This window comes from Vanessa tameamea, chromosome 14 (assembly GCF_037043105.1).
Source record: "Vanessa tameamea isolate UH-Manoa-2023 chromosome 14, ilVanTame1 primary haplotype, whole genome shotgun sequence".
Lineage (NCBI taxonomy): Eukaryota > Metazoa > Arthropoda > Insecta > Lepidoptera > Nymphalidae > Vanessa > Vanessa tameamea.
The window spans coordinates 6,795,746-6,819,781 of record NC_087322.1 but is presented as its reverse complement, the minus strand read 5'-3'; the positions used below and the strand labels follow the sequence as shown (position 1 = coordinate 6,819,781).

General features: G+C 30.6%; 3 protein-coding genes across 9 annotated transcripts in view; 2 read left to right on the top strand and 1 right to left on the bottom strand.

Moving 5' to 3' along the window:
* Positions 1-4,507: 4,507 nt before the first annotated feature.
* LOC113398611 (mitochondrial inner membrane protein OXA1L) lies at positions 4,508-5,850 on the bottom strand. The gene has a single exon (XM_026637448.2). It carries the CDS (start codon positions 5,745-5,747, stop codon positions 4,566-4,568), a length of 1,182 nt encoding a protein of 393 aa, XP_026493233.1. The 5' UTR covers positions 5,748-5,850; the 3' UTR covers positions 4,508-4,565.
* A 1,066-nt stretch (positions 5,851-6,916) lies between these two features.
* On the top strand, positions 6,917-8,915 carry LOC113398605 (U3 small nucleolar RNA-associated protein 15 homolog). Its single transcript, XM_026637417.2, has 4 exons — positions 6,917-7,147; positions 7,227-7,325; positions 7,447-7,629; positions 7,711-8,915. Exons 1-4 carry the CDS (start codon positions 7,046-7,048, stop codon positions 8,896-8,898), a joined length of 1,572 nt encoding a protein of 523 aa, XP_026493202.2. The 5' UTR covers positions 6,917-7,045; the 3' UTR covers positions 8,899-8,915.
* A 2,296-nt stretch (positions 8,916-11,211) lies between these two features.
* LOC113398511 (DENN domain-containing protein Crag) overlaps positions 11,212-24,036 on the top strand; it is a 29,941-nt gene continuing 17,116 nt past the window's right edge. For 5 of the 7 annotated variants that reach the window (XM_026637275.2, XM_026637273.2, XM_026637274.2 and 2 more), the window contains exons 1-3: positions 11,236-11,453; positions 11,674-11,825; positions 20,175-20,339. In XM_026637275.2, coding sequence (XP_026493060.2) covers positions 11,699-11,825; positions 20,175-20,339 — 292 coding nt within the window. In that variant the 5' untranslated portion in view covers positions 11,236-11,453; positions 11,674-11,698. Of the gene's footprint in view, positions 11,454-11,673; positions 11,826-20,174; positions 20,340-24,036 lie in introns of all 7 variants that reach the window. The other 2 variants (XM_064216957.1, XM_026637271.2) reach the window with 2 other exon arrangements.

The following is a 24,036-nucleotide window of genomic DNA, read 5'->3' as shown; positions in this document are numbered from 1 at the left end:
ATGTTTATAATTACTGCTTTATTGTCCTAACAATGGTATGTTAGTTGTACGTCACTCAATGTACTATTACCTACCCACAGACAGCACTTTCAGCTAACAACTCCCCTGAATATAATTTATTTCGACAAACGACTCTTTCAGACAAATTGAGTCGTTTGCGTGTCTCTCGCTGTATCCGACTCATTTCCCCGCCTGAACACCCCATCTACTTAGTTTAAAATGAAAATCGACGATAATAAATAGTAATATTAAATTGTTTATTATATGTTGATAATAAAAATGAAACAGTATAATAATTTATTCAAATTAAATAAGTATATGAAAGAAATGTGATCTTTAAAAGAAAATAAATCTTAGTTGCTGTTATTCGATTATTAAACCCCGAAACAAGTTATTAGCGCAATAAACTGCCAGTGTATCGGAACATCGTCCAATATTCAAGCACATGCCGATAATATCGAGGTTGAATCGTTATTAGAGGGACGAGAACAAATCATATCGTACGTGCCCACAAACCGCAATAGTTATGGAAATATACCTAATTATAACAATGAATGTATACTTTTGAAAGTTTTGGGATTTTTATTCAGTTACTAGTGATCGGGTAAGATTACATTATGTAAATATTTTTCAAAGATTAGTTACATTCCGATAAAATCACTCAATCTGGACTAAGTAACGGCGCGGGAATCGGGAAAGAAGTCCTCACCTCTTAAAGCTTTTTTCTTAAAACTTTTTTTCAACAAACTTTTCCAGTACGCGTTTGCGATACATGTATACCTCACGATGTTAACCTTAACCATCGAATACGAATTGAACTCTAAGCACAAATTAAAATTCAGAAGTATATGCCCGAATTTACACAAAACAAAAATTGCCATTTAGCCGTAAAATGAAATACTATAATGGGTGTAAAGATGAAAATAAAACCAGTATATCTCCTTTAGTGTCCCCAAGGGCGCTAGAGACGCGACATTTCGACAAATCCTCTGAAAACTTGCGCCTATGATCCCGAGTATTAAAGCTGAATAATTAATATTTATTTAGTTGACACGGAACAGACGTTAATCATTGAATTATGAAGTGTTTATTAATAGGTTATTAAACATTATTTTATAATGTAATCGCGTTTTTCATAGACGGTTATCATATCCTTATCTATTATTATTTGTTGTGTGTTTGTAAAAAAAAAATAGAAACTTCAAATACTTATTGTTTCTACGATTGTAACGAAATATTATGTTCAAAGGATTTCTTTGTAAGTTTAGTAATTTAAATTTCACTAAAGAATTTCTTGTCCAATTCTCCAAGGTACATGTCAGTCAGCAGGTGAAACATATATCACTTGGAGAACAGTAATATTCTTCCGTTCCGCAGATTTGTCGTATAAATCTTTGGGACACGGCAAGCGACCGGTGTCTGGGACGTACTTATCTTCTACTCTTTTATTTTATTCTCGTGAATTATTTGTAAGCAGTATTAAATGAATAAATGCTGATAAGTTGACAATTTTGAACTAACCCACAGGGTTTTACTGTTTAGAATGTAACTGATTTTTTATTAAATAAGTAAAATCAGCTTAATATAATGACATAATTGAATAAATCCTTCAATATCGTAATAATTTTTCACTGCGTTGATTTTTTTCATTTATTCAAAATACATTTGATTCAACCAAGATTAACTACGAATATATTTCACAATATTGTAAAATGACTATTCAATAGTGCTTTATAGAGCTTGTAAGAGCTTTAATAGTTTTCATTGTTTTTGGATTTTCTTAATTTAAAATAACCTTTTTTATATACCTATTTATAGAGTTATAAGTACAAAAATAATTAACAACATTAATAATTTCTTAAAATTACAGTGGGATCAAATTCCTACAGTTTTTTTTTTTATTATTTAAAACTCAAACGTCTCAGTTAAACTCAAGAAGTAAATAAATTATTCTACTATTATAATTATAATGTCGGCACAGCTTCATCAACTCTGAGAAAGTCGGATTAAGTTTGAATCCCCGACAGGGAAAGATATATTTTGTACTCTCCTTAAGTACCATTAACAACGCTGTAAAAACCGGCAGATTATATAAGTCAAAATATGGCCAATATTTCAATACCTACATTACCTATTTAAATTAGATAGCTATATTATATATTCAAAATATATAATATTTTATCATTTCCATTTGTTAAAATAATTCTAATTTGGATAAGTGTTGTTCTAATAATAAAAGTCAATACCTAATTTTTTTTCACTTTTTAATTCTTTTGGATTTGAATTTGGAAATTGTGTAAAAATATTTTAAAGGTATTTTTTTTTCATTTTTTTACAGCTAGTATTGCTGTGGCCAAGAAAAATGTTTAACCCTCCAAAAAGGAAGAACGGTATATTATTATGTTCGACGGATATCTTTTCCTGTCTTTTCTCTGATTACTCGAAAGTAGCTTTCAGGAATTCTGAAAGAATTACGTTTTTATTAAACTTATATGTATTTAAAGGATTTGTTTGTATCAATATCACGATGATTTACATAACGATATATTTATAAAGTTATGGACCAAATTATCTTCTTTTATAGCAATTAGTTCCGTAGTTCCATAGTTGTATAATACCTACTAAGAATTGCCAGCAGCTTACACTAGCGCTAGCTTAGGTACTGATTTTCGCCCGGTTCTCGATATCTTTAGTTTAAATTAAGGACATTTATAAATCTGCTTTCATCCATTAAATTCTTCAAATTTACGTTAAAGTTTGATAAAGTTGGTGATTTTGATAAAATTAGTTATTTTCTCTTCAACTTTGTATTCTGTCTGTAAGTTCCATTATTTTGTATATAATTTTACTTATGTATCCTAAATTCTAAGATGCGAAAGGGTCGGAAGCGGTTCGATACCTTTTAGGAAAATAATTTATACTTTTACTACCTACGTATTTGTGACTGTTTTTAATTTAAAGTAAAGTTACTTTAAATTTAGGATAATTATTAAAAAAAAACCTTACAAATGTATATTTCACCAGGATTGCCGTAAGCGCTTATTTAATTTTAATTAATCAAATTTCTATCCCAGTTTCTGAAGAAAGTTAGCTTTTTAATTAATCATCGCATTTCCTGGTATCAGCCATAACAGGTTAAAATACAGTTGTTAATTTACCAAGCCTCTAATTTAAATACTTTTTTGTTTTTTCTTTTACATACTCGAATTAAATAATATTTTAATAATACAGAAATTTCAATTACATATTTTAATAACAATAGTTTTCATATTTTACGTCACTTACGTCTCAGAAATATGTAATTGCGTCCTAATCCTAAGCATTCATCCTTTGAGATCTTTGCTTTGTTCGAACAGCAATGGCTTCCCACTTTATTATTATTTCAGTCCAAATTCCAAAACATTCCAACAAACGTGCCGGCTCCCGACGTTCCCAGTAACACAATACGTATTATTTTTGGAGCTTTTCCATTTGTATTTCAATATTAAGTAAATTGTTTTTCGCGATGCCATGTACGTCGTAAATTAGTATTTGCTTTGTTCTAAAAAACTAAAGATGTCTGACGTATTTTACTGACGATTGAAACGATTTTTACAAGTGTTTTATGGTAACCATGTCGTTGATATCAATATATCATTTAATTTGTCTTTCTTTATTTAATTACAAACATTTTTCAATATATTTTAGTCTTTATCAAAATTGAAGCAATTTTATTTACGATCGAATAAATAACTGCTTTTGCTGTAGGCGCTTGTTACTATTATCAATAGAAATCTCTATGTCGTCTTCAGCATTTGTAGTAAATAGAACAGATTAAAAAACTTATTTCAGTCACTAAAAGTTTTTTTTTTTAATTTTACCAATTCATAAAGGTGTATTTTTTCTTAAATAACACATTTATGAAATATAAGGGTGCAGGGGGCCTCGCCAATGGTGGTCAAGTCTAGTAGCATCAGCGAGACAAAAAATCATTTTTGGAGGGAAGAGAAAGAATCGTGCTTGCACCCAGACTGTTGTTGTGGTTAAGACGAGACTAAATACCCGTTCTTAACTCCAGTTTCAGGTAAATAGTAATATTATGTGCATTTATTTTTTACTGTTATCGGTATAAACTTGCAATTACGTTTATCTTAAACATACTTTATAAATTTTCTATTGATTTTACGATAAAATAAAATAACTATATTTTTACTACTTTTTGATGATGAATGAAATGATATGAGAAAAATACTACTTTTTAATAAACTTTAAATTATTATTATTCAAAGATTATTTGAATTAATGAAAGTCATCAAATGTAATCAATCAATATATATCAATCTATAACAAGAATACATATTAACATAAAAAGGCACGAGAAAAAAATCTTAGTTAATTATTATCAATGAATGATCAACTAATACCATCTAATGAATACAATTTTATTAAGCAATTTTGCCAAATTATTTGTATAGATATGAATTCCTATAAAATTAAGGTTATACAAATAAATAATAGAAACATAGAAATAATTAAAACAAGATTTATTACATAACTACAAACTAAAGTTACAATAAGTCTAATAATTATTTTTGTTTGGCTTCGATTTTCGTTGGATCGTATTTATAAGTTTTTTGCAAAGGCCCTTTACCAGCTCTTGTAAATATCATTTCATCGATTCTCTGTCTGTCAGCTAGGTCCCTCGATAGCTTCATGTTTGTCCATGAGTCCTTAGCTCCCGCTACAAATCCCTTTTTCTTAATTGGCAAATTCTCGGGACTGTGTTTGATAAGTTTTGGTATTTTGAAATAATCTCTTATTGCTGGTATCTTCAAGAAAGATACTTGACATAGAGAAATGAAATTTGTCGAGCACCAATATACTAAAATTGCCCCGGGAAAGTTTATTGTAAAAGGTATCATAACTATAGGAATTGCTCTAAGGAAATACCTCATCATGTGCATATTTTGGGAATCAAGACGTCCTCCGTCTACACCAACTTCAATGGTTGCCCACATTGTCACACTTGTTATAATAGGTAAAATAAAGAATTGATCAGGTACAGTAAGATCTGTAAACCACCATAATCCACCATGCATCATACTTTCGACTGGACAATTTGCCATACCTCTTAACCCCATGAAAAATGAAATAAAGAGTGGAGCTTGAGCCAGAGGAACCAGGAGATTTTTTAAGGGATTTAAACCTTTTTCTTTCATGAAAATCATCATTTCTTGTCCATAACGAGCTGCTTCTAACTGATTTCCTGTTTGCCTAGCCTCTGTCATTTTCATTTGAAGTAATTGAATTTCTGGTAAATTGTTATTCATAACTGCAGTATTTCTTTGTGCTAGAATTACGAGAGGGAACATGATAACTCTTACAACTATAGTTCCAATCATGATAGCACCCCACCAAGGAACATCGAGTGAGATGTGTAGGTATTCTAAGCAATTTTGAACAATTCCTACTGGGCCCCATCCTCCAAGACCAAGACTGGCAAACGCTGGTTCACCGTTAGCAGCCACGGACTGAACTACTTCTGTAACATCACTGATAGTTAAAGGATCAGGTATCGGTGGTGGCTCTGGAATATATTCCACCAATGGCGTAGTTTTACCGACATCACTACCGGTAGAAGCGAAACGCGCTGAACTAGCTGAGGAATAGAAGTAATATACTCTTGCTCTTCTAACCTCAATGTTCTTCTCACAAAATAAACTGACTATACCGCTTCGACGTCCATGTCTACTAAGTAATTTAAACATTTTGTACCTAGTTTAAATATACCTAAAAGATTAAAAACAATTCTGCAGTTACAAAATAAGCATAAAACACAAGTTTTTTAAAATGTCATTTTTGACAACTACTTTTTTTCTAGTATTTCTCTTGGAACAGGCACAGGAAATGCATCAAAAAGCTATGATATCATAGCAATAAAATTATTAGCATTAATAATAGAAAGAATAGTAATTAATAAGCAATTATAATACAGGCAGTCAAAAGTCAGCACACTATAAGCATGGAAAACATGTCTATGGAGATTTGATTGTACCTAAAAATTATGTATATATTTATTATATTAGCTGCAGATACTATTATAAAAAAATGCCATTAAAAATATAAGTGGTTGACTTGTAAGTTAAAAGATAAATTTCGCCGTATAACTGAAACCCAAATGGATAATATTAAACACTACGGCCTCGGCTATTGATGGTGTTTATTAAGTTTCAATATTGTAATCAGACTAGTGCCCTTAATAGTGCTATGGTGAATGGAACGTTTCCTTTTGTGATAAGTAATTTCCGCAAACCCGTTAATAACATTATGTAGAGCATATCTTGTAAATCCGATTCAGCTGCTGAAGCAAACTTACTCAAGGGCTACAAATTCTTTAGTTTAAAATGCATGATTATGAGACTTAAAAGATTTTGTATTCAGATATAAAAAAAAATTTAATATCATCAGCCTTCATTAGGTACAATCAATGACAATTTTTGAATTGCATATATGATATTATATCTGTTATCTAATTTTTGCCTATATTATGTCTATTAAGCTTTATTTTATAGTTTTCATCCACCGCTTCGACCGCATGTTACAGAGGATGGGAAGGTGCTATGTACATTACGTACTTTTTTATACCCCAGAAACGAACAAACTCACAATGTATATTATTTTTAATATTAGTTAAGATGACAGTATTATAATACATGTACATATGTATGTATTCTTAAACAATGATACTAACTGTCATATAATTTATTTAATCAGATGTTGTTTCTATGTAACCTTAATAAAAATTAAAGCAATTGTTTATCGTTAACTTAAAATCTAGAGAAATAGATCGACAAAACAGGATACCTATGATATGAATATCAGATAAATACTTTTGCCTTTAAAATAAAAAATTAAAAGTAAAAACCACGTGCGAAGAATGTCAAAGATCTAAATGTCTCATGTCAATGTCAAATTTTAATAACAATGTGATTGAGTTTGTACACCAAGAAGTTTTCTCGTTTTTTTAATAAAAAGTCAAGGTCCTGTTAAGACAGTAAATGTCGTAATGGCGCATATATCATATCCATTTAAAAGAATAAACAAAGCTGTATACCAAAAGCCGGCATCAGTTTTAACAGAAGATGCAATCTACTGGAAGAAACTGGGGGTAACAAATTGTTTATAAATTTATCATAGAAAATAACTTTTATGTTACCCTGAATAATACACATTTATTTATTTTACAGTTGCCTGTTTTAGTAAAAGAATTTGGAGCTATAGATTACATAGATTTTTGCCCAGTGGAACCATATTACTTTGCAGCAACCTGCTCCGTTAGAATACAGGTAAATTTAATAAATCTATTTAATTACATTATAGTAATGTGTTCTTTACAGTTCCTTCTATTATTTATCTTTCAACTGTAGTTATAATAATCTTTATTTGAAAATTATAACCTTCTTACAGATATATGATCCAATTACTAAAGTTGTAACTAAAAATATTTCCAAGTTTGCAAAAGCCGCTTATGGTGGTAGTTTTAGAAGGGATGGAAGACTTCTAGTTGCTGGTAGTGAAGAATCAGCTGTGAAGTTATTCGATGTACAGTCTAAGAATGTTCTAAGAGTATTTAATGGCCATACTGGACCTGTAAGTTGATTAAAATATCATTAGTAGCATAAAATTTCAAATCCATTTGTTCATACTAAAATTTTTTGGTATAAATTTTAGGTACATAGAACATTTTTCTCAAGAGATCAAGTTAAAGTTCTTAGTTTCTCTGATGACAAATCCGTTTGCATGTGGGACATTGCTACTGAAGAGAAGATAGCGAGCTTTTCTGAACATACAGATTATATTAGAACTGGTGCCCCAAGTCCAATTTCACCTGATATAATCCTATCTGGTAGCTATGATCATACTGTAAAGCTATATGATTGTAGATCCAATGAAACAATTTTAACTGTTAACCACGGCTGCCCAGTTGAGTCAACCCTATTTCTTCCATCTGGAGGAATATTTATTAGTGCAGGAGGTACTGACATTAAGGTATGGGACATATTCAATGGTGGAAAATTATTGGCAAATATTTCTCAACACCACAAGACTATAACAACATTAAAATTAGCCAGTAACAATAGCAGACTTATGTCTGCATCTCTAGATAGACATGTAAAGATATATGATTTAACAACATTTAAAGTAGTACATAATATTGATTTCCCTAATGCAGTGCTTAGCATGTCTATATCAGAAAATGATGATGTTTTAGCAGTTGGTATGATTGATGGAGTCATTTCTATAAGAAAAAGAGTACAGCCAGCTTCTCTATCAGAAGAGAAAAAAGGCTTATTTAAATTTGCACCAGATCATGTTGAAACAGCAACAGTGGATATGGTAGTAACTAAACAGAAACCTATTAAAGGACCAGATTTTGAAAAGTTTTTAAGGAAAATGGATTTTACCAAAGCTCTGTCAGCTGTACTTAAACCATATGTAGCAGTTAAATTTCCAGAGAAAACAATTGCTTTAATACAAGAAATGCTTAGAAGGAAAGTTTTGCACATAGCTATAAGTGGATTGCTTGAAAAAGATATAGGCATGCTATTAAAATTCTTAAGGAGAAACCTTGGTGAAACAAGGTTTACAAGGATTATTATAGATGCAGCAAATGTTTTTATTGATGTTTTTGAAGATAAAATAAAATTGTTCTCTGAGCAAAACTTGTGCCTTTACACATCATTGCAAGAAGACATAAAAGAAGAAATTGATGTTTGCAAAAGAGTTAGTGAATTAGAAGGTGCAATAGGACTGCTATTTTCGGGTGCTCAAGTTTCTACACATTTAGACACTTTGGAAATAAATGATAATTTATTACCATCATCAAAGGCACTAAAAGATATTGTTATTGATGTGTAAATAAAAAATAAGATACACTATGTACATTTTATTTATCCAAAACTCACCAAGTCATAATTTTAAATATGGTAGACTTATTTTTAATATACTCAATCCTTTAATTATCACAAATGTATTTCGAAAAACTTATAATAATTATTATTATTTACAGAATAAAGTTCTTATTGTAATTTAAAACAGGTCACGTTAACTTACTATAGAAATAATATTATAGCAACAACCTGCCCGATTCGCACGTTGGCATTAATGACATGCTTTTTGAAACCCCAGGCTTCAAAAAGCATGTCATTAATGCTTAATCTGCTGCTTATCACAAAGTTCGCCATCTCAACGTCGGTGTTGTGCGATCGTTGCTCCGCTTCAGAACTAAGATCCTGAGTTGGCATCAGACAGTGGCCATTCACATAGTGTGCAGATATTGCACGGTACCTTCGAGTCAGCAACAGTTCTTGCTCGCTTACCGCTCTTGAACATTACGTACGCGATAGATACGTGAGAGTATCAGCAGATCTTCGTCAGAACGCTGAACACCTCCGAATGCACTCGAATAGTTGAAGCAACGGGAACATCTTCAAGGTTCAAAAAGAAAAAGCAAAACAGGAAAGGAAAAGGCCGTACCCGCTCGGAAGAGACGAATCCCGGCGCTCGCAGTTTAAAAGAAAAGGCTTCATCCCAGGCCCGCGTTGATGCTTGAGGTGGGGTACTCGCATATCCTTCATCAAAAGACCTTCAGGGGAAGAGGACGACAGCGCGGGGCAGAGCTCATGTACGCACTAGCGATGAGTAAGTGGGGGGCGAGATCACCAGCAAAACACGAGAACATATGTCCGAAACGTGGACATTAATGGGGAAAGAGTTCTCAGCGTGCTATTATTATAAAAACGAAAACCTTGCCCCGGGTGAATTTATTGACTTTGTGGTGTCGAAAACTTAGCGTCATAAGCTTACTTCTCATGTTTATAATATAATCATTATCATTGATCCTATTAAAATTAATTATCAATGTTATTGTGAATGTAGGTAGATAACATTGTTGGAAATACGCTGTTGTAAGTATTCCTACTTTGTTGAAAAAACATGAAGGGAGTATTGAGCTCCATGTTTATTAATAGATCAGAAAGTTATCTTTTGTAAAATGAACATTATTATGTTTTTTGTCATATTACTTTGGGGTAATTAACAGATTCAATAATTGCAGCATTACCCCAAAGTAATATTGCCGTAAGACACAATAAAAATGGAAACAACCAAACTATACTAGCGGAGCATTGTGTATATCAGTTAGTTATTATTATAGACTTATATGGTTATATATAGTCTTCCTATTAGGAACTATAAATGAGGAGCTTAGCATAGCTTGCATGCTTACATACAGTCATACAGCCGACTGAAATAGCAGTAGGCTGAAAACGTATTACGATTACTGTTAGCGCAGACGAGAGTGGAGACCGCTAATCGGCAAAGCAGCGTAAGGCGCTTTTTAGACTAATGACCCGAAAAAAGTAGCGGGACTGGACTGGATGCGAAAAGCACCGGGACCGAGAGCTCTGGCGAGCAATGGGGAAGGCATATATCTAGTTATGATTGCGATTGCCGAATGACTGATAATTATTCCTTAGCTTGAATAGTCAGTAGTCTATTAATTTTAATTAACATTTTTGACCAACTTGTCCCATTTGTTATTGATGAAAATCCAGCATTAGTCGAGAGACTATTACACGAGAAATTGGAAAAATGTAAATTGCCCTTAATACAACCTAATACAATTATGAAGTTGCCATATTCCAAGAGTATAACGTTAGTAATATACCCACCCTCATATGTTGTTAAATTATATTTTGTAACGAAAAGAAAGGTTACCTTATACCCCACTAACAGTATGAGGGATTTTCTTAACGAAGTATCAAAAAAATCCCTTATAGCTAAACATTTAAAATCTGAGCATTAATATTACAAACTACACTTGCGTCATGTATAAGTATGTATAGTTATTAAGTATATTATTATAATTATTCATCAAATTATTTTTAAATTTAAATAGTTTGTCCAGCGCTAAGTCTTCATGGCTGTTCTTGGAAAGATGATGATAAAGTATATAGACGTACATTATTAAAAAATAATTATGCAAAACACAAACCTTGTAAAATCATTAGAGAATTATGTATTAAGCCTCAAATAATACATTACAGCAATACTTTCTGATTCTTCATTTTTTATTTTTGGCTACTTTGTTTTCAATCCACAATATTTCAACCTGTTTTAGTCATTCTACATTTTGGTTACTAAATTTTATAAGCTGTATTTTGTTTTGGCAGGTGACATTTCTGAATTATAATTTATAATCTGTGGATAAATAATGTGATTTGTGATTGTGGATGTGAAGTACGTAACTTGCATAAGATTTAAGTTGTATTTAAAACGTTCAAAGCAACAAAATGACTATTTTGCTTTCAGTTTTGATATTGAAATTTGCTTAGCCGAAGTGGAGTAACAAATGTAACAGTGATTATGCTCATTTTGTTGGTAATATAATTCGTTATCTGTACCAGTAATTTGTAAGTTGACTTTAAGGGTTTCATGTTTTTCATTAATTTCTTGTTTATTTTGTAAAAAAAAATATACATTTGTTCTTGCTATTATGGTGTTTTAAAATAATTATAAGTTTTATGGTAGAAATTGATTTAAAATATTCTATTTAATATTGTAAAAGTAATACTAAAAGGTTAAATTAATCATAAAAAAATATATTGAATAATATTTGGTTTTATTTTGTAGATTTGCAAGAGTAATATTATTTGCAATGGACGAACGAAGAGTAGCTGATTATTTTGTAGTGGCTGGATTGCCTGAGCAACCAGAAGTACTAGATGATTCTGACTCTGGTCATCTAAAGGGATACAGTACAAAGCCTCCAATTACTGACATAGGTAAGATATTGTGTATTATGTATTTTGGTAAGAAATATTTTTTACTATAAAACCTAAAAAGCAATCAACAAAGTTAAATAAAAAAAAAAACTAAATAGAAAAAATAAAAAGAGATTACTATAATAAATAAGGAAGGAACTAATTAGCCCGATGGTACATGTGCATAATTTATTTACGAGGTCACAATTGGATGTTTGATTGTGGACCTAGACTGTTTAGTTATTCTGTTCGAGCCATCACATTGTTGTGCATAATAATTGATTAAGGTTGTATAGTACATTTAACTACCATCATAATGTTTTATGGTAATTCAACTTTTTAACAGAAAATTACTCTAATATAAATATTTATATCATAATATATATATACAGTGTTAATAGGTATAGTAATTAACGGTGAATTATTTTAAAATAATTAGATGTATGGATCCTTAAATTAATACTACAAATGTGTACATTGAAATGCAAATAGAAAATAATCATTTATTATTTTTTAATTACTTAATTCTGCCAGTTCATCAAAGAGTTTGAAAGTTGTGATTTGTACTGGGCTCTATAACTGGTAATGTTGACATATATAAAATATGTGATGCTAAAAAAAAATTAGTTATATCATTTACTAATGGCAATGGTAATATGATGCTTGACCACAATCTATGTTTCATATTCATTGTTACGTGATCACTGGAAGCTGACCACATTCAATTTGTTTTAGATACATTGATTGCAATAAATAATAATACTTTTTCTTGTTAATAATCTATGCATTCATGCAATTTTCATCTGATTAAGGTGAAACTACCATGGAAGTGATGTATTGGATAATAATTATTATTTATTTTATTTTGTAACTGTCATTTTATAAAATTGAGTTACTATATTATAACATACCAATAAAAATGTTCTTAAATATTCGTAATTTGTTGCCAAAGCTTTTTTTCCTTATTCAATATCTTTTTATAGATATTGTTAATAGGACAAAAATCCAAAAAGAAGAAATAAATATGGCCTTAACTTAACAGTAGTAACAATAGTTTAGAACCTATAATTAGATATTTTACCAAATTGAATATCATGATGGAACATAAAATCTAAATTAAAATATACTTTGTTCAAGTTCAATCGTACACACATTTTAAAATCAATATTTTACAAGATAGTATTAATATTCTTACTGTTTAGGAATGTATGTTTTACAAAAAACGACTGCCAAGAAAACCCATAGTTACACTTTTTCACTAATTATAATCTACTAGTGAACTACCCCTGTAGTACTCAGGGATGATGAAGATTTCTACCAGTATTTTTTTAGAATGGATCATTAGTTCCGGAGTTTACTCTCCTACATTCAAACAAAGACATTTTATCCCTTTATAATATTAGTATAGATAAGGAATTATCTTTTTTTGTTATGTGGAGTACAAAACCTCGTATGTAAAATCATTTAAATGTTATAGCAGAGAATAAAAATTTATATTTTTTTCTAACTAATTGTACCTCGTAACTTGTATTAATTGTATATAATAAGAATAAAAATTACGTATAAACATACGTATAGACTTTCTGTAGTTTTAAATAGGATAAAAAAATTTACATACGAACTTTTGGTACTAATAATTACATCACCAATAGTATTATTTCTTGTAACGTTTACTGTATAGTATAACTGGAACCTATCCGCGCGGCACACTTACTCGTATTTTTATCATATAGACATAAAATTTCACGGTAATTGATAAGATTGTTATCGTTCGAAAATTCGATTAGTCAACATGTCATAAATCCCCATAATCGTTAGAAAATGATTGATCTCTTTAAATTAACAACATTTTCATTCAGTCCTATAATTGTGCCATGTACAGACTGATACATATGACCTACATAATTTTTAGATACTATTTTTTTTAAATAAATAAATATATTTTTTTATAAATTTAGATTGCCCTGAAAAATTGTAATTATGTAATTTACAATATACTGATTATGAAAAACGTTGGACCGCATACGAAAAATAATACCAAGCAGTGTAATTTCTTGGCTGTCGGTGGGTGCGAGATTGTCTATTAAAGAAACATAACACAAAAGAACACACGGATAGACATGAAAGCGAGATAATAAGTTAGCTGGATGTCAAAAATCTAGTTTTGGGAAGTTAGTCTAAAATTGAATATAAAAAATCAAAACACAAACTAACAAATAGTCCGACACATAAGCGAGTCTATAAAATACAATGATTGACGTCTTAACCGATATGTTCTTAAGTTATGTTCTCTAGTTGTTTCGTTTTCATAATATTACATACTAGTTCTCGCCTGCATTTTAGGGATTGGTCGTCAGCTGTGGGGCATAAAATAGCCTATTTCCTTTCTTGGGGCTCAAGCTGGCTTACCAAATTTCATAAAATTTGGATCAGTAGTTTGGTTTGGTCTGGGAAAGAGTAACTGACGGAAAGACAAACAGACCAACTGACAGACAAAGTTATTTAGATAATTATAATACTATTTTAGATTCTACATTTACTCGCCCCTTAATTTTTTAATTATATTCTATTTATATGTAAATATTTTTTCTTCTTCTAGTCGTATGATCGAGTTTGTTAATTTGTCAGGTTTCGTTACCGTATATTGTCTGGTGATTTATGATCAATTATAAAATATAAATTCAAAAGACTATTATATATAACTTTATTTTTATATAAAAAAAATACTATGGATTATATCTAAAACGAAGCTCTCTATTTCAATGATATAATGTTGAAAAGTTAATTAGTAAATATAGCATTGCAGTTTTAATAATACAATTTTAGTAATGAACGTTACATTTATTAGATAACGTATATTGCATTTTTATAATATTTATATTTATAGCTAGTTGGTAAATTATTGATTCTTTTGAAGTAGGAAATATATAATAATATATTGAGCATCTCTCAATGTGTGTAGACTTCATAAAATTAAATTAAATACATTAAAATATATACTAAAAAAGTAAAAAGTTTAGCGTAAATTTATATCTGAATACTTAAACGAATATTAAAAAAAACACGACCATTTTAGTGGGTGAAGGTGAAGGTCTTGTAAAACGAACGAAATGTTTTTGCGTCACGCTTTAAGTTACTGTTTATTATTTTAGTGAATATAATAAACATATTTAATTCCTATTTTTCTAATAACGACTTAATGTTATATGGTATGAGAGTTTTTAATTCAATTTAAAATTTAAACTAAATTACTTCGCGCTGCAGTAGTATTCTATAAGGGGAACTCGGAATAAGTGAGAACTCACTTCGTATCTCACTCTAAATGTGTATATATTTAATATTCTGATTCAACGATCCTTTAAATGTTATAATTACTGTATAGTAGTCAATGTCACTTATCACTTCCTGTCATCGATCGAGTTCTGCGTCGGGTTTTGAGTTTATTCCTAAAGAATATCTTTACAGCTCATAAAAATAATGTATACAGTGCGAGATTTATCGAAACGATGTCGAGTGGCATCGACTTTATATTGACTGAGTGTTTGAATTATCTTATATTTTTTTCTTTATTGTAAACACATCATTCTCTACTGCATTATTATAGGTATGATAAGATGAATACTATATTATTTTTCATTAATTTAGTAATTATTAGGCTATCGATTAAAATTTGGAAAGGTTACATATTAATAAATAACGTCTAGATTGATGTGCAGAATTATTAAAGTTTACATAAGGTTATACCTTCGAGACCAGTCTATACATCGGCATACATTACCTTATGAAGCAGAAGTCTAGGACGCAAGGGGACCTTGATTCGCGCGACAGATGAACCAGACTTAAAAAGATAAAAAAAAAGTTGCAAGTCCAGTTTACAGTTGTCTGGTTAGACTTTTAGAGCCATTACGCACTATCGAACTTACCAACGTGAACGACCTCAGATCCTATACAGTAATCTCCCGTTCCAGTATAATATAATCCATATAAATATAAATGAATATTTATGTTTGTTCTCTATGCGTGAATCGTATACCATTCATCCAAATGTGATCAAATTTGTTGGGTTCTGTGTTTGCCCATGGAGGTTCCTGACGCAAAAAAGCAAGAATTTTCGTTACGCTTATTCTACCCGGGTAGCTAGTCATTTATAATGATTTTAAAGGTAATACTAAATTATTATAAGGTATCGAAAACTTTCATTTTAATGATAGTGCTTATTGTAGCAATGCCTACCAGTACACTAAATAGATTTTTTTATCGAACAACCTCCGTTAGTCTTGTAGCTCGCTTTATGAGTCTCGAATATCATATTTAGGTAGTTATTTATATTATCTGTTACATATACTGTAATGTTAGGATCTTTTCAAACTGTGTTATGTTTATGTGATTATATTTAGTCCCACAACAACAGTTGGATTAATTTGGTCGGTAATAAAATATAGATATAAAGTTAGGATAACATCCATACTATACTAATTTTATAAATGCGAAAGTAACTCTGTCTGTCTGTCTGTCTATCTCGCTTTCACGCCAAAACTACTGGACCGATTTTAATGAAATTTGGTACACAAATAGTCTAGAGCCTGAGAAAGGACATAGGCTTTTGTATTTGGAAAAAGTGCTGTAAAGGGTTGAAAAGGGGGATGAAAGGTTGTAAGTTGTTGAAAGTATCATTTTTAGAACTACAAGCATAAAACTTATACTTTAGGCTGTACACTTATAAACTAACATATGACACCCACTAAGAAGCGAATTTTGGATATTCTACCCTTAAAGGGGTGAAATAGAGGTTGAACGTTTGTATGGAAATCCGTATTTTTTAAGTTCGAAACATGAAACTTTATTTTTGGGATACTGATTAAAAAGGAGTAGATACTTATTTAAGTGTTACTGCATATTGTCCCCATACGGGGGTGAAATAAGGGTTGAAAGTTTGTATAGAAGTCCGTCATTTATGAGTTAAAATCATGAAACTTTATTATTGGAATACTGATTAAAAATGAGTAAATACGTATTTAAGTGTTTTTTGATATTCTACCACTAAGGGGGTGAAATAAGGGTTGAAAGTTTTTATGGAAGTCGTCATTTTTTAAGCTAAAAATATGAAACCTTTTTTTGGGATACTGATTAAAAATTATTAAATACCTATTTAAGTGTTTCTAGATTTTCTACGTCTAAGGAGTTTAATAGGGGTTGACATTTCTTATATAGATTAGTCTGGAAGTCCGTCATTTTTTAAGTAAGAAGCATGAAAATTTATTTTCGTGTTAAAAATAAATAAATACGTATTTAAGCGTTTCTTAATATTCTAACTCTGAGGGGGTGAAATAAGGGATGAAAGTTTTTATGGGTGTCAGTCATTTATAAGTGAAAAACATGAAACTTTTTTTTCGGGATACTGATCAAAAATGAGTAGATACGTATTTAAGTGTTTCTTGATATTTTACGCCTAAAGGGAAAAAGTAGGGTTACTTTTGGAAAAAGGTTAATCTGGAAGTCCGTCATTTTTAAAGTTAGAAGCATGAAAATTTATTTTTGGACTACCGATTAATTGATTCGCATTTAACCGTTTTTGGATATTTTACGCCTAAGGAGAGAAATTGGGCAGACATTTCGTATATAGGATAGTCTGGAAGTCCGTCATTTTTGAAGTTAAATGCAGGAAACTTTACTTTTGGGCTACTGATTAAAAATGAGTTGATTCGCATTTAAGCGTTTCTGAATATTCTACCCTAAGAGCTGAAATACACACCAATGTTGTATACAAAGAGGTCTTACATTAACGTAATATTTTAAGTTAATTTTGCAAATATATTCATATTCTACGCGAGCAAAGCCGCGGTTAACAGCTAGTAGAGAAATATACTATGTAAGTTACGATTTTTAGGTTATTATGATTTTTAAAAAAATCTGGCCATAATTGTAGCTCTGTACAATTCAAAAGTTTTTTTTTCTTTTTCAACTTTGATGCAAATTTTATAATTATGTTCGAGTCGAGCTATTGTTCAGAACTTCGATATCTGAGTTTCTGGAGACATACAAAATGAGAGGCAAAAGTTCAAATTATAATAACTTTCAAAGAAGTTTAAATTTTATTCATCATTTAATATTAATACACGCAGGACTATAGTTTTTACCAAAAAACATAACAATATTAATTTTCGAAGAATATATTTATATTTTTAATATATGACCTGCAATTTAAACACCAACAAAAAAATAATTTATGCTTTTGAATCATCTATTTTCAATACAATATCAGAATGTAAATGTATTCTAACGCGATAAGTTGGTCACCTAGCTCGTTTTCTATTTCTATTTAATAATCCTATCAACAATGTTACGTAATACATGTAACAGCATTATAATTTCAACAAAATTACATTCTAAAAGAATTTTCAAGTCGTATGGAACATTATCACATACCAATTTTTAAAGCATAATAATAACAATGATGGAAATAGACGAATTAAATAATTGACTACCCATTTTTGGAGTTTTACCTGTGATATATTATGTTACTGCTTGTTTAAAATCCGTTGGGCAGATTCTGTTATTAGTCTGTTCAAATAAATAGTATAAATTAATACAGATTATATATATAATAGTATAATATAACAGAGGTATAGTTTTTAACAGAGTAAAGTAGAGCCACCAAAGTATCTTGCTGGCGGGGAATCAAACCATTGGCTTTGAAAAGGAGGGTCGACGTGCGGCAAAAGTCGGTCGTAAAATTTTGTCAAATCTTTTCTGTTTCATGTAATTTACACAATGCGTCGACCCCAAATAAAAGGGCAAATGGCAAATGGCATTTCAAATAAGGGCAAGCTACGGGTATAATTAGGTATATATTATTTTTACTCTACGTCTGTGGGGTAAGCGAACGATGATATGCAAGATTGTTAAATAGAACATTGACAATTGTATATCAGTCAGTTCCAGTGATAAAGTTCAACAAAGGTCGCTATTGATTGACCCTCTCTGATTCATATTTATTATCTTTGATGGGCCTTGAATCTTTGATAACTTAAAGTAACAGGAAAGCCAGTTAACGACTTGTGGTCGATTTCATGTTGATGTTTATTTTATAATAATATTGCACTCTATATAAACTTATATCTTATTTACTATAATGCTCAAAAAAGCTATGAAGTTTAGCGTTTAAATAAAATTAGTGAGTATAGAAACGAACAATTGACGTTTGACCAGATTTTTTTTTATTGTTATATATACGACTCCACCTGATGGTAAGTGGTTATGGAGTCCAAACGTGAAGACGGCCTGTATAGTCAGAAAGAATGTACTGTCCTAGCCGCCCTCGCCATGGTCACGCCTCGTTTGAAAGAACCGAGGTTATAAGAGGAAGGGAACACTAATTGCTGGTAGAGAATTAAATTTTTTAGCGATACGTCAAAGAAAAGTGTTCCTAATTCCTTCGTGCGTGATGGTATTGTTGTCACAGTTAGGCGGTGATACCGAGAGCCAGCACGCGTAGACTTGCGAAGCCAAGGGGACGCAGGAATTAGAGAGAATAATTCCTCAGATAGAAAGCGCTTAGCGCCGCTATATCATTTACGTTACGTTATATCGTTATGCATAAAATGAAATTATAAATAAATATTAGACATTGTAATACAATAATTACCAAGCGCCATGAATAAGAGAGCGCTGAAGAGAGAGTATCAAATTATTTGTACGTGCCCAAACAACTCAAGACGGGACGAGAGTGTGCTGTGTACCTCTTGCGTTGTTTTTTTTTTTTGTAGTCAACGTCGTTGATTACACGTATAAAATATACGTAATATGGGTGAAATGATTAAGGTGTGTATACACTATGCTTTCTGCCTCAGACGTATAGTATTAAATACAGTCCAATGTGTAACCAGCATTAACTAAACCTAGAGGCTCGGAACGCTTAATGTAGAATGCATTATTTATTCAAGGTATATTTCCAGCGACCAATATTGCACCCGCATGTCAATTTTATATTCTCTTTTTATTTAGAATATAATATCCCTATAACACGTAGTATTTTTTTCTATCAAACTTAACGATTGTTTTTACTTTACGTACCCGATGGGATATTCATCGCAAAACGTTGTACCGTTGGTATTTTACTTATAAAAATAAACTTAAACACCGATTTCCATTTTTCTAACTTAAAAAATAATAATTTTTTTTTATAAACTTTCATCCCAATTTCACCCACTTCGATGATGGATTTATCACACTGTTTAGCAATACAAAATAAAATTATAAAGACTACAAATAATATACATAAGTAACAAATTGTTTAAATGAAGATTATTTAAAAATATATATAAAGCTTTGTGTTCAAAACAAATTACTCATTAGCATGTTTTGTTGCAGGCGTTATATTCCCAGATCTAGGAGAAACGGTGCCAAATGGGTATGAGATGTTAGAACTGACTCCGACGGGGCTACCTGCAGATCTGAACCATGGCTCTATGCGATCACCGGAATGCTTCCTATGTTTGAGGAGGGGTCGAGACAGGCCGCCCCTTGTGGATATAGGTAATATGAAGTTCTTTTCTTAGAAAATATCTCTCTTTGGGATGAGTCCGCCTTTGTTCCATTATTTACTACATTAACAGCTATTATCCTGTCTAATATCAAGCAATTAAACAAATGAAGAAGTAATTGAAGTGTTGTTATATATACAAGATATACATGCTTGGGTGCATGAATTGGCAGCATACGGGCGGTGCATGCAATGGCGTGCAACGCTTTACAATTCTTACAGTGTCTGTTTCTATAACGAGAGATTACCACTTATTTTAAACAGGCGCCCAATTTGCAGGCCAGGTATCCTACTGTAATATATGGAATATGTTTATACTTCACACATTATGAATCAGAAATAAACAACAAGAAAATATTTAAAAGATTCATAAGGAAATTTATGTAACACAATTAAAATCAGTATTAAATAATCTGAACTTGAAACTCCTAGTGAATCTCAAAGGAGCAGATAAAACAATAAGTCCTAGAAGGTCAGGCGCACAGATTGTCTAGTATATATAGACGCCGCACCAATTAAATCATTTTAAACTAACGAAGTTTATCAGCATAGCTAGGGAATTCCTTATGTAGATTACAAATGTGAGCTAAGTCAGATAAGAATCGTTTTCGAATTAGTTCTAACCGTTTTATGTAAACGTCATAATACGAGTTCCAAAATACACTGCAATATATTATGTTCGATAGTGTTAAATGAAATTAAGTAATACTCTACCTCGATTAAAATATTTACAAAATTGCCTCAATATCTTGTAAGGTTTATTTGTGCATCATCTAAATGCAAATATTTCAGCCTGAGGTGGTTTAATGTAAAAAAATATTTATTTTTAGTAAAAACAAAACACGGATCATTGTTTTTATTATAGCTAATTATGCTGCTCCGTGGATTATAACTATATATGTATGTCGCAAAATAAGGAAAGAAATGCAACTGCAGTGGAACCTCGATTATCCGAACTAGTCTCGGTCCCAATTGTTTCGGATAATCGAGGTTCTACTTTAAAATGTAAACAATAGACATATAGATCTCGTGTATGATAAAATAAACCGTTCCGTCACTTCCGTCGCTTTTTGAAGAAGATACTAAAAAAAATACTAATAATTATATAATTATATACTTAGTATTTTTGAAGAAGCGATCGGAATTAGCATTGCAAAACGCAAGTTATTACATAATAATGAATAAGACTACGCAACCATAACAAAAGTAATGATAGTGTAATTTGGGATTAAATTTTATATTTGAAGAACAACTATTTCCTAAATAATTAGTATTTCTGTAATCACACTTAATGCAATATCTGTTTCTATTGTATATAATAATCTTTGCTAAGGCTAAGAAATATATTTACATTACAAAATCACATTCATTTTCTGATAGACTCATTCGGTATGATTTTTTATTACCTTCGAGCATTTCGAGCACAGATATAACAATATATACATTTTCTCAAAGAATCATTGAGAGTATTAAACCTCTCGAAAATATTTTTTTCGACAAAGCTTTATTAGTTAAAGCTTAGTGGGGATTAATGTCGTTTTTCACTTAACCGCAAAGCAGACGTTTTGACATTAAGACCGTCTCTGAAGTATACTATAAGGATTCTATTATATCAATGAAAGGTAAAATTATAAAACAACAAACAATCACCTATTTAAAATAAAAAAGAAAACTATATTACTTATACAATATACTTATACAAATACTTTACGTATTTTTTTGATATATAATAAGGTATGGTATAAATATTCGAATATACACTTAAAACTGTTGAAAACAAAAAGTGAAGCGCATGCACTCTGAGAAACCTTTTTAGTTATTATTTTTTATTAAGGCTGTTTGTCCACTGACTTTTGCGTCCTTTTTAAGTTTCGTTTTATTTTGTATTGTATGTTGATTTTTGTTGGTTCCGTTCCATTCGTAAAAACCTTTCCAAACGGTACACATAGAAAGAGTAAAACACATAGAAGTTTTATTTAAATAATATAATGATGCCACAGTTTTCCGTGCCGTCCAATTTGTTTGGATTAAATATGTCACAATGTAATTTCTAACTGGCTTTCTCGCGTAGCAAATCCTATGTGCCGTTACAAACTTGGAAACGCAACGTGATTTTGAAACATTAATATGATGACTGCAATCATGATAATATCATAAAATGTGTGCAAATTTTTATTGATTTAAATTATGCATATCATTGACCTTTCAGGTATACATTTTATGTAGTGTAATATTTTCTTTCATTATTTTTTTTTGGACTTGTTATTATTTATCAACGGCACAAGATTGCAGCTAGCTGAAGTCCGGTATGCATTGCACTGCATGATTAAATTTGTTTTTTAAATAATACCCATTACGACCTGTCTTATAAAGTAGTCTGTGACCGAATGTGTACCAATTATTGTCAGCGATCGGTTGAACGGTATTGCAGTTGAAGTGCTTCAGTGCCATATCGGCGACTTACAAAGAAATGGATAATATAAATATTCATATAAAATAAAGCATCGTCATGAAAAAATACACATATACCAACTATCATGCTAATTGGCCCAACAGTTTCGGACGTTTTTATCTCCAACAGATTTAACAGCAATGAATTTTATATGTAATATATTTCTTATATAACTTTTAAAAAAGCATGTTTTCTTACGCACAGACCAGATGATATTATTTTATTTGGGGTAATAATTTCAAATTGCAAAAATGAGCGTTGAGAATTTAATGTTCTAACTTTAATAGGGTTTATGTTCATTTATTTATTAAAATTGATAATTATTGAATTGCGTTTAATTCGTGAAATATCCCTTATTGAAAGTTCAGACAAGTTTTTAACTCAATAACTATTGAAGGTTAATTTTAGTCCTTACCGTTTTTATTGAGAAGTTGATTAACCCCAAATGAACATTGGGGGTTCATTTATAGCGTTCATTCCGTAATTTTAAATTCAGCAGTGATCTAGTGATCTAAAGTTAATTTCGGTTCTTGAAACGATAAATTATTATTGATTAACCTGTCTAGTATATTCCAATAAAAAAAACAATTCATACCTATTGTGCTAAATATCTTACTTGATCCTATTTTTAAATTAATTTCATTGAATTACGTGTGAATAATCACGTGTACTATATGTAACCTTTTGATTTTTGATTACACCAGGAGGAAGATGTTAGTGGTAATTAAATCGGATGAGAATATTTTGACGAGTATATTTCAAAGTGAAATAAAATGAAATTGATTTCGATAGAATTGAATCTTTAACGATTATTCGATATAATTCCTCAGATGAGTTTGCTTATATTTTTAGTTAAAAATTTTTTATTGCCAATATTTTTCAAAAATTTGGTCGTGACTAACTTCGTCGTTTTTTTAAAAAACCAAATAAACGTTTTGATTTCTTCTGCACACGTAAAACATCTCGTCATTATCAATGTGAAAATCCTCGGGCGTAAACATCTTGCTCCAAATTTTCTCATATTCCAGACCTATTAAGCTATATGCAGTTGGAAAGTAATAATGAAATCATCTATATGATAACCGGTCAGGAAATTTTCACATTGGAAAAGGGACTCAAAGTATTTATCAAAGTTACGCCTTCAAAAAAGTATTTTAAGACAAACGCGTAAATTTAAATGATCATCTTAACATGGAGTATTTCATATATATCATGTGCTCATCCGCTAAGCTACCTCC